This window comes from Pipistrellus kuhlii, unplaced genomic scaffold (assembly GCF_014108245.1).
Source record: "Pipistrellus kuhlii isolate mPipKuh1 unplaced genomic scaffold, mPipKuh1.p scaffold_m20_p_7, whole genome shotgun sequence".
Classification (NCBI taxonomy): Eukaryota; Metazoa; Chordata; class Mammalia; order Chiroptera; family Vespertilionidae; genus Pipistrellus; species Pipistrellus kuhlii.
Window position 1 is genome coordinate 48,101,572 of NW_023425573.1, and position 12,310 is coordinate 48,113,881.

The 12,310-nt window shown below is 35.7% G+C and overlaps 1 protein-coding gene across 15 annotated transcripts in view; it reads right to left on the reverse strand.

Moving 5' to 3' along the window:
• The window catches only part of MARCHF7 (membrane associated ring-CH-type finger 7), a 36,336-nt gene that overhangs the window by 4,208 nt on the left and 19,818 nt on the right, over positions 1-12,310 (reverse strand). For 11 of the 15 annotated variants that reach the window (XR_004985035.2, XR_004985034.2, XM_036421691.2 and 8 more), the window contains 2 exons: positions 4,345-4,454; positions 907-1,020 (listed from right to left, as the gene is read on the reverse strand). Coding sequence is in view for 10 of the 15 variants with exons in the window: in XM_036421691.2 (XP_036277584.1) it covers positions 907-1,020; positions 4,345-4,454 (224 nt within the window). In the remaining 5 variants the exon portion in view is untranslated. Of the gene's footprint in view, positions 1-906; positions 1,021-4,322; positions 4,455-10,543; positions 10,602-12,310 lie in introns of those variants that run through there. The other 4 variants (XR_006740485.1, XR_004985036.2, XR_004985037.2 and 1 more) reach the window with 3 other exon arrangements.

Genomic DNA, 12,310 nt, shown 5'->3' on the forward strand with positions numbered 1-12,310 from the left:
TCTAAAATACTAAGAAGTCAAGAGATCTTTGCTCAAATTCTGGATGGTCTTAAGACTGTTCATTCTCTTTTCCTCAATGATGATAATCTGTCAAATGGCTCACAGGTATAATAATGTGCATATGATGGTTACAGAAAAAATGTTTTACCAATGTATAATACACATTTTTATAATTTAAGAAATACCATAAACTGTTAAATTGTCACTAAAATGAACATAAATAAAAAGGTTTATGAACATATTTAAAGATATGAAGTATTCAGATTATTACAGTAATGAGATGTAGGTGGCCCTAGCCTCTGCTACACAAAATGGACATGGTAGCAGCATGCAAATTTCCTCTGGTACACTGAGGCAAACTGCATCATTTACAACTACCTAACAGCTAGCTTAAGTGTTAAATTAAGGTAATAATTTATTACCTAGGAAATACCAAATAGTCCATTATCTAAAATAAAATAGTTTATATTACGGACTCACTTAAAAATTAGTACATTGGTAAGGTTTTACATGATAACAAATAAATGGAAGTTCATTTCCTTGTTCTCTCATGGTTTTTGGAGTTCAGATTTCTAGGTTATATTTCTAAGGCATCCTCCTCTCCTCACAATTAAAAAGAGAACTTTTCCCCCTTGGTGCTTCCAATTCTGTTTTTCACTAAAATATATTCCAATTACCTTTAAGAGCTAGAAAATTCTCTAAAATAGCTTTATGAGAAAATTAGGCTGCTTGATATAGAAGATAGCAATTTCTATTAAAATCTACTATGTTTTCATTTTTAAGACACATTTTAACACAAGAAGTCCTCAAAGGAAATAGAATATGAGCATATAAAACAATCTGCTTTCCAAAGCAAACATCTGGCACATCACACCCTCCCTTCCGCCCCCCTCCATCATCACTTACTCGGACTCGTGTGCTTGGTTCACTTGTATTTCCCATCATATCAGAAAAGCTTTGTTCGCACAAGTGCAATAACACAACTAGGTAGAGACCAGAGCTGATAAACTCATACTCGGCCTTCAAAAGAGAAGCAAACAAAAGAAAAAGGAGAATGAAAAATTAGTAAACTTGAGATTGACAGTCATAGCACACTGATAAACTAGAGGAAATATATTCTTTCATGTCTAGCTTCTAGTAAGAGATATGGTGCCATCTATTAAAACAGGAAATAGCCCTGACTGGTTTGGCTCAGTAGATAGGGCGTCGGCCTGCTGACTCAAGGGTCCCACATTTTCAATTCGGGTCTAGGGCAGGTACCTTTGTTGTGGGCACATATGGGTATGTAGGGCAGTGGTTCTCAACCTTTCTAATGCCACGACCCGACCCTCATGTTGTGGTGACCCACAAACATAAAATTATTTTCGTTGCTACCTCAACTGTAATTTTGCTACTGTTAATCGTAATGTAAATATCTGTGTTTTCCAATGGTCGTAGGCGACCCTGCTAGTGGTTCTCAACCTGTAAGAAGTAGCAATGAAAATAATTTTATCATTGGGGGTTTAACATGAGGAATATAGTAAAGGGTCGCGGCATTAAAAAGGTTGAGAACAACTGCAGTAGGGAGTGTGCAGGAGGCAGCTGATTAATGTTTCTCTCTATCCCTCTCCTTCCTCTGTAAAAAAATCAATAAAATGTTTTTAAAACAGGAAATAAAGAGCTACCCTTCATAATGTCATAAAATTTTACTAATGCCAAATAATGAGTTCGAATAGATGTGTGAATAGCCTCTTTAATCTCATATAGTCTTCCTTTACGTAATGGTTTATATAAAAGTAGGACTTTTAAGTCATATGATTATAGAATGAATCTGATTCTTTATAAAACTCATTAGCACTTTCACTGCATAAATGACTGTAAATATTTACTTAAAAATTACCACTTTATCTACAACAAACTCAATATATACCATATAACTAAAACCTATTCTGATAGGTCAAATGATTCTTATGTAATACAATTAATTTAAAGGCATGGTAATAAAAAATAAAAAGAAGACAGAAAAGGAAGTAGAGTAACTGTTGCTCAAATAGTTCTTTGATTCCAAACTATTCTATTGTTTTGAGGCTAAGACTACAAGTCATACAGTGTTTTTAAAATCTGAACTGTCCTGTAGTTTTTATATATAGCAAGCTATCTAGAAGCTGTGCCATTTTGGTAATTAACTTAATCTGCAAGTTAAGAACTATACATTATTAGTACCAACTTCAGCAAATTATCAGATTCTAGAGTACTAATGGTATTTAAAATTGATTTATTAAATGTTTCTTTAAATGCTTCACTTAATTTTATTTTTAACTTACAAGAAAATTATATACCCATAAGACTTAAAAAATGTTAATGGTTAACATCTCGAAAAAAATGAAGCCACTGGAAATGAAATACTAAACTATATTAATATTAAACTAATCATCTAAAATGGGGGTGTGGTTGTCAGGCCACCAGAATCCATGATTCACAAAGAACAAAGAATAAAGCCAGGAAGCTTTCTTAGCAATGACTCCACCTATTTCCTAACATTTCCAAATTACTTAAGATGTGGATCATTGAAATCACTGGAGAACAGTACAAACATTCCTGGTTTAACTGAAAAGCCAAAAACACCTTTAAGAGACACTATGGAGTACTTAGAGAAGGAAGAATGGCAGGAGAAAACCATCCTTTGAAACCTACTCTCATTTTGAGGGGAAAAAAAAAAATATATATTTTTTTGCATTACTCCATCTTTCCATACTCTTCTACTATTCTTTAAAGTACCAATGCCCAGTTGTCTAGAGAGACTCCTTTGGGGATTTAAGAAAATTTCTTGCTTAAATGGTATTTTTTGGACAACTGATTCATTAGAGAATAACAATAATTACTAGTGGAGTAACATCTATACTACAACTGCCTAATGTTTCATTCACTAAATCAGCAGTGGTTCTCGTTAAGTCTGAAAGGTTGGTGACTGCTGCACTAGGTCGATTTTTAACCTGGTTGTAAGCAAAACTGCTTCAAGGAACCTGGGAATCTCTTAATTTATATACAGATTTTGTGTCTATGTATATTTTTAAGACGTGTTCATGGATTTAATCACATTTTCAGGGGTATCCATTTATTCCCATGTTTAAAAGTAAAGTGTCCACAAGAGACTACATACTACATTATTCCATTAATATGAAATATTCAGAACAGAGAACTCCAAAAAATAGAACATAAACCGGTAGTCTCCAGGGGGTGTGGAAAAGGGGGCAAGGGGGAGAAACTGCTTAATGGGTACGCAATTTTCTTTTTAAGAGATGAAAGTGGGTTGGAAGTAGATAGAGGTCGTGGTTGCACATTGCAAATGTACAAATAATCACTGAATTCTTTAATTTAAGTGGTTTTTATGTTATCTCAACTTCATGTCAATAAAATAAAGGGGAGGGAGGCCCATTACCTCTTCATTTAAAAAGTGTTTCTAAAGGATTCATGCATTTTCTCACCATCAAATATCTCTCTTAATAACAAATATGCTAAGCTCACTTGGATAGTGTATGGCTCTAGGATCATCCTAATAATCTCCTTTAACATTTTTTCTCTACCTCCACCCCCCCCCCAAATTTTCCTTTAAGAAGTAAGCTTTTCATTTTAACAATATAATTTAATCATTTCAGCATTTAAAAATTTAAAATTCTTAAACAAAAATTAGTGATCAAAATTATTGGGAAACAGAAGTTATCAACACATACCAAAAGAATCTGAGAAATGAGAAGAAAATATTTGAATAAGTATTATAATCAAAGAAGCCTGGTATTCATTAATAAATAATAGCTAGACTATAATGGTACAAATACTAAAGGAAAATAACAACTGTGTGAACTTGGAATAAAAGATTTTATAAAATAACTTGTCCAACATAAGTTGGTGACAGAAATGGGAAGGGTAGAGGGAACAAGGATAGTAAGAACATGTGGTCAGATATACATTAAAAACTATTCTAACATAAAAAATACAGAAATAGGAAGCCAATCCAGGGTCGGTGTTTTAATCATGTTCCAGCACTCAGAGGCATTTGTAACTCAGACATCTCTGGGGTGCTACTGTGGGACCACTTTCCTAAGCTTTTATTATTTTCAGGAAGCATATATTTTATCTAAATTTAAAACCTGTGACTTGGTTATTTACCTTTCAGTGACAAAAAGGTATGAGAAAAATAAAGAATAATTATAATCCCTAATGCAGTAACAGAGAATTATATTAAGAACATTATTACTATTTTTATTATTTTAATGCCGGTTTTCTGACCATGTTTTAAATCTTTTCTTCAAGAGTTGTCCTTTAAACATAGAAGAGACACTTACCAACAAGGGAAAATATACTAACTTGTTCATTTGCATGAGCTCTGTGCAGTTCATGGACGTCAAAGTCCTCCAGGTTGAGCTGTAACTTCTCCTTACAGAGTTCACAGGTGGTCACAGCCTCTAAGGAAGAACCTGGAGAAACAGTACAAGTTAACCTTAGCTTGGTGTTTTAATCATGTTCTAGCACTCAGAAAAACTTAAATTTTCCTTTAAGTTTTAAGCTTAGGACATAGACTGGATTACTGTCATAAACTAGTCATGTCTCCTAAAATAGCAACCAGCCAATACCTAGAGTGTGTGTCAGGTGCTACTCTATGATATTTAAGCCTCCACCCATTATTTATATACCTGTTTTTTTTCTACTAGATAATCATACATTACTGATCCTGGGAAGCTGATAATGGAATGCTATCTGCACTTCCGCATTCATCCTTCAGTATGACAGCAAGATGGCATTAAAACAATGTTTAATAACATAGTATCTCAAACAACTAGTTGCAGTATACCCAGACTAGTATCTTTGATGTGACAATGTATACCTAAGACCTTCTGTGGTTTAAGGAAAGTGCCCTCTTTAGATTAGGAAGAAGAAGAAGAAAAAAAAAGTCTTTTTTTTTTTTTTTTTTAAAGAATGGGAGGTAGACAGAGCTGGGTTTGAAATAACCCATTCTCGATCTTCACTCCCATCCCCAGCAGTTTTTAAAAAATATATATATATTATTGATTTTTTTTTTTTTTTTTACTGAGAGGAAGGGAGAGTGATAGTTAGAAACATTTATGAGAGAATCATCAATCAGCTGCCTCCTGCACACCCCCTACCGGGGATGTCCCCGCAACCAAGGTACATGCCCTTGACCGGAATCAAACCTGGGACCTTTCAGTCCACAGGCTGATGCTCTATCCACTGAGCCAAACCAGTTTCGGGGGAAGAAAAAAAAAAAAAAGAAAAAAAAGCCGCTTTTGTCCAGATCAAAGCAGCTCCTTTCTGTCATAAAATCGAGTCATGATATGTGCCACAACATAAAATATTATGCTAAGCAAAATAGGTAGGTACAAAAAGGATAAATACATTATCCCATTTATATGAAAGTGTAGAATAGGCAAATTCAGAAAAAGTAAATCAGAAGTTAACAGGGATTGTGGTGGGGAGGGGAGAGAGGAGGGTATTATTGCTTAATGGAAAGTTTGCAGTGATAAAAAAAAAAAAAAAAAAGTTTTGCAGCCAAAACCGGTTTGGCTCAGTGGATAGAGCATTGGCCTCTGGAATCTGAAAGGTCCCAGGTTTGATTCGGGTCAAGGGCATGTACCTTGGTTGCGGGCACATCCCCAGTGGGGGGTGTGCAGGAGGCAGCTGATTGATGATTCTCTCTCATCGATGTTTCTAACTCTCTATCCCTCTCTCTTCCTCTCTGTAAAAAGTCAATAAAAATATATTAAAAAAAAAAAAGATTTGCAAACAGATAATGATGATGATCACATAACATTCTGGATACACACAATGTCACTGAATTAATTGTACTCTTAATGTTTAAATGAAAAATTTTACTGTGATATAATTTACCACAATTTTAAAAAAAAGCTTTTGTCTCATATGCATGCAATATCTGATTACTCTTAATCTTCTGGTTCCAATTTAGTAGGTAGCAGTCTTGTCTATTAAACATAAAGTCATTTCCCCCACTGTATTTGCTTTTAGATAGGGTTTTAAATTGGAAAGAAAAAAAAAATGGTCAAAAAATTAAAGGAATTCATATGAGTAACCGGGAAGATGTTTTAAATTCTATTCAACTAGCATCTGTTGAGTGCTTGTTATGTGCAATATTATAGATTCAGAAAAAGAATAATTAGTAACTCCTGTATTCAAAGAGCTCATAAAACTTAGAATTAGTGCTATTTAATAACAACAATTCTGTAAGTAATAAAATTTGGCATAGATTCCAAGACAGCAGTAGTAATTTACATATATTCTCTCTAAAATAGCTAAAAGAAAAGTGAATGTTATTCTGAGGTAGTAATAAGTTGTTTATATTATCTCAAAAATATGCTTAAGTCAAATTACATAAGATAGTTACTATAACTGTAACACTGAACCAAAATCAGGTTAAGACCATAATGTGACCTGATAGAGAATATAAACAATGTGAAAGACATTTAGAAGGCTTTCTTTTATGAGGAATTCCTTAAAACTACTCTCTGATTTTTAGAAGCAGGAAAACTATGATGATCACCAAATATGAATCTTGGAGATCATTCAGTACAAATTACTTCACATCTTAAGGCTTCATTTTTCTCTTCTATGGAATAAATAATTTGCAGAAGGTGTTCAAAAGGCCATACCCAGCCAGGAGTAACCCATTTATCCCAACATTCTTTAACCCATTCTTTTAGCATTATTTTCTACCACATTCCAGTAGGCCCTAACATTTGCCTAAAATTGTACTCAACTTCATTTATTCATCTTTGTAGCAACTGCTTAATGCATGTTTATATCAGTCTCTACCAGAATGAATCTTCTACCAGATGGGGTCTTTATAATAAATATAAGAAAGGCTTGTGAAAATTTATCAGAAAGGGTCAGTTTTTGAGATATTTATATTCACTTGATCATTTCTTAAAAGTACTTATCTTAAAAAGTACTAATAACCTTATATACCCCATTTGGGTATTTACCATGTGCCCAGTACTGTGAGGAACTATTTATAAACTTCATCTCATGTGACTTTCACAATAAGCCTACAAGGAAGTATTACTCAATTATAGTTATGATGAAACTTAAGACCCACCTCAAACCTGCTTAGTAACTTTTAGGAGTGGATCTAAGACATCCATATTTTATAAAATTTCAATGGATAACTTTGATCAGCAGCCAGGGTCGAGAACCAATATTAAGAAAACTTACTCAAGATCCTATAGTTAAGTGTTGGAGCCATTATTCCAATCTATTAATAGGTTCATCTAACTTCAAAAAACCAATGTTCTTAAATAATATACTGTACTGTCTGTTTTCCTATATATACAAAACTAACGATCTCATTGCAAATGTATTAAAAAGTGAGTCAAGTTGTTTTTTCATTTTGGGACTAGTTAACATTTCTAGACCTTCACTAAGTGCCAAGAACCATGCTGAGCACTCACTTAATCTTAGTAACACTCCAGCACAGTGATTAATAAAGTCTATGAAGCTGTCATAACACCATACAGCCAAGAGGCTATAAGTGAAATGGCCCATCCTTTGGGATCAGGCTAGCTTTAAAGAAAAAATAAGACTCCCACCCCAAGAAGACATTTACTACCTGGCTTTAGGAAAAATGTTTTCTAGTAGTCTTATAATCTCCAGCTTCAACAGGTTACCTGAATTCTCCAGATTATTAAAATTAAAGCTATCAAAAGTCAATACCTATTGGCCTATGTCTCCAAGGTATCACTATCAGACCTTCAATCGCACACAATTACATATATTTATTAATCAGGCCTAATTTCTCATCTTTTTGACCCTACTAGTCACTTCACTATGTGCTCTGGTACTCATGGTACATGTATCTATCTCACTTGTAAATTTACCAGAGGTACTCATGGTAAATTCTTCTAATAACTAATCTCTTTTTGAATAGTCTATTCAACTCCATGACTAAACCACAGTGTCCCCTACCTCTTCTGCAGCTTTTTTCTACCTCACAATCCCCTTCTAGTACCTCAAAACCAGGAAATTGGACAAGAGACTCGCAACACCTATTGCTGTTCTGAACCTCCAAGTCCCTCCTCATTCATTAACTGTAAAGAGCGCCTGGCAAAGGTCCCTGAGCTGATTGTCATCTGAATCCATTGGTGCCTGGCAGAGCCATGCTCTGGAAACACACCTTGCCAGAGGCAGATGTGTTGTCAGCTCAGGTGCCAGAGGGTGGGTTTCATCACCTAAATCCAGCCAAGCACCAGGAACAAACATGATTATCTGGGCTCACCCAGAAGTGACAATTACAAAGAAACTAGAAGAATGCATATAATCTCCTTTGTGTTAGGCTTTAGTAAAACTTCCTGGTATCTTGCTGTATAAAATAAATATGCTATATCGGCTCTGGGTCATTGTCTCTCCATCAGAGGACAGCTGTCCCACCTGGCCCAACCTTTTCCTTCTATCTCTGTGTCTCTTTTTCTCAATCCTCAGCTGCCCCTACTCAAGGAACCAGACAGCTGGCCAGGGAAGAGAGAAATATTTATAATTAATGACTTGAACATCTGCCTCTCTCTCTTCTTTACCAAGTTATTCCTGGCAATTTCAACATCCACATAGACCATTTCCTTCTGACTCTGACTTCCTCAACATCCTTGCTTCCAGTATTACTTTCCCCCACCACAACTACCAATTGTATGGTCACACCCTTGGCCCTGTCATCACAGTTTACTTCACTAACCCTAAATCTCTATTTTAAGTAACCTTTCCTCCTGTGTATCTACAATTTCTCATAATTCTAACTCACCTAATCTGGCAATTCTCTTCAATGGCAATGAGACTGACCCTTCCATTTTCTCACTATCCATTTTCTGATATACTTATTCCCTCCGGATTTTAATTACTATAAACATAATTATGGCCTTACAAATACCCTTGCCTTCATCATATTTGTTGGTAAAGACCCTAAAACCCTGCCCTGGCTGCTGTGACTCAGTTGGTTAGAAGTTGGCTCAAACACCAAAATGGCACCAGTTCAATTCTTGGCAGGGCATTCCCAGGAGGCAGGCAGCTGATCGATGTTTCTCTCCCTCACTCTTCCTCTCTATTTAAAAACATATTTAAAAAGAAAAAAGATCTCAACCCCCCTGAACTCAAATCTGTGGCTGTAGCCAGGCATCTAAAAGCTGTTTCTAAATATAACATGTTTATGGGTTGGTAGAATCAACATCATTAAAATGTCCATACTGCCCAAAGCAATCTATGTATTTAATGCAATCCCTATTAAAATACCAACAGCAGATTTCACAGATCTAGATCAAACATTCCAAAAATTCATATACAGAATCCCTCCTGCCCCCCAAAATAGACTCTAAATAGCCACAGTAATTGCAGGGATCACAATACCAGATATTAAGCTATATCACAAAGCCACAGTATTCAAAACATCTGGTACTGGCACAAGAACAGGCATATACGGTAGATCACTAGAACAGAATAAAGACCCCAGAACTCAACCTAAGCCATTATGCTCAATTAATTGCTCAATATTAGACTAAGGAGGCAAGTGCATATAATGGAGTAAACAGACACTTCAATAAATGGTGTTGGGAAAATTGGACAAATACATGTAAAATAATGAAACTAGACCATCAATTTAGACCATATAGTAGAAAAAACTAAAAATGGACAGAAGGCTTAAATCTGTCATGAAACCATAAAAATCTTAAAAGAAACCATAGGCAGCAGCACTAGGTTTGCTGATACATCTCCTAGGGTAAGGGAAACTAAGGAGAAAATAAACAAATGGGCCTAGCCATTGTGGCTCAGTGGTTGAGCATTGACCTATGAACCAGAGAAGGTCATGGTTTGATTCCTGGTCAGGGCATAAGCCTGTGTTGCGGGCTTGATCCCCAGTGTGGGGCATGCAGGGACAGCCAATCATTGATTCCCTCTCATTATTGATGTTTCTATCTCTTTCTCTCTCCTTTCCGCTCTGAAATCAATTTTTAAAATATATTGAAAAAACGAACAAATGGGAATACATCAAAATAGAGAGCTCCTTTCTGCACAAGAAACCATCAACAAAATGAAAAGAAAACCCACTGCATGGAAAAACATATTTGCCAACACAAGACTCTGGGGGGTGCGGTGGGATAAGGGCATGCGACAGGGGATAGGGAGGCTGGGGAAAGGTCAATGGGGGAAAAAAGGAGATATATGTACTACATTTGTAATAAAATAAGCAATAAAATAAAATTTAAAAAAATTGCCAATGATACATCTGATAAGGAGTTAATTTCCAAAATATATAAAGAACTCATACAACTTTACAAAAGGAATACAAGCAAACCAATTAAAAATGGGCAAAGAACCTAAGTAGATACTTCTCCAAAGTGGACACACAGATGACCAAGAGATATATGAAAAACATCACTAATTATCAAAATCATTAATCATGAGAGATGCAAATTAAAATGCTAATAAAGTATCACCTCATACATGTTAGAATGGCTATCATCAACAAATCAACAAATGACAAGTGCTGGCAAAGATGTGGAGAAAAGTGAACCCTCACACACTGCTGGAGGGAATGAAGACTGGGACAGCCACTATAGAAAACAGTATGGAATTGCCTCAAAATATTAAAAATGGACTGCCATTTGATCCAGTGATCCCATTGCTAGGAATATATCCTAAGAAACCAAAAGCACCAACCAGAAAGAATGTATGCACCCCTATGTTCATAGGAGCATTAATTTATAATAGCTGAGATCTAGAAACAGCCCAAGTGGCCATCCGTAGATGAGTGGATAAAAAAAGCTGTGGTACATTTACACCATGTAAAACTATGCAGCTGTAAAAAAAAAAAAAGGATTTCTTATGCCCTTTGAGAAAACATGGATGGACCTGGAGAATACTGTGCTAAGTGAAATGAGCCAGTCAGAGAAAGATTAGTATCACATGATCTCACTGATATGGAATCTAATGAACAAAATAAACTAATGAACAAAATAGATCCAGAGACATAGACGCATGGAACAGACTGACAAATCTTGGAGGAAAGGCAGGGCTTATGGGTGGAGGGGAGAGATTAACTGGGGAACTTATATGCATATATTCACAGCCCATGGACACAGACAATAGTGTGGTGAAGGCCTGGAGGGGGCTGGTGCAGGCTGGAGTGTGTCAATGTGGGGTGGGGAAGGGAGAAGAGAGGAGGGAGGGGGACATCCGTAATACTTTTAATAATAAAGATAAATAAAAGAATAAAGTAAAATAAATAACAATGTGAAAAAGAATAAAATTATATGTATCTACCTCACTTGAGAAGCATATTCATGGTCACTGATTTTTATGAAACTGATACTTCCTAAAAACACCTTAGAATGGTATTTTCCACACACATCAAAATCTCTAAAACTGTCCCCTAACCATCTGAAGACCTTACTACCTCCCTTAACTAAGCAGCAATTATATAGCAATCCAAGCATCTTCTTACCTAAACAACTGATCAACATCCTTCTAGCCTTCTTGTAATTTTTTTTAAAACCTTAATTCCTATTAAAGGCTAACTACTTGACCTGTGCCCTGGATCCCCCCCCTCCCTCTCCCTCTCTCCCTCTCTCTCTCTCTCTCTCTCTCTCTCTCTCTCTCTCTCTCTCTCTCTCTCTCTCGTTACACACACACACACACACACACACACACACTCAACTGTCATTTCTTTGTTCGTATCTCTTGGTAGTATATTTGACTGGGTTGATTACACCCTCCTTAAAACAACACTTCCTTTTCTTGGCTTGCACAACACTTATTTTTTAAGCTTTTTTTCTTACTAGACTGAGTCTGCTCCTCAAATCTCTTCTGCCCCCACTAAACGTCAAGGCTCTGTCTTGGGCTAGTTTCTTGGATATCTGCTCTTTTCTAAATGGCCTAATTTAATCCCAATACTAAAAGTATTATGTATGTGCTTATGATTCTCAAAATTGTAATTCCCAGTGCTAATATCCTGTGAAATATCCAGCTTGTCTAGCAAGTTGCCCAGTTGACATTTCCATCTGGTTAATAAGCAATTCATACATAATATTTATAAAACAAAACTCTTGATATCTTTCCCAAATTTATTCAAGTCCCAGTCTTCTTTATTTCAGCAAATGAACCTACCACTTACTTAGCAGCTCATGACAAAAATATAGGCTTCCTAATTGTTCTTTCTCCTTCACCATATCCAATCCACCAGCAAATCTATCTCCAAAATACACACACATACAAAAACCTATTTGTATCACCTCCATTACCACTTCTCTCTTATAAGACAGTT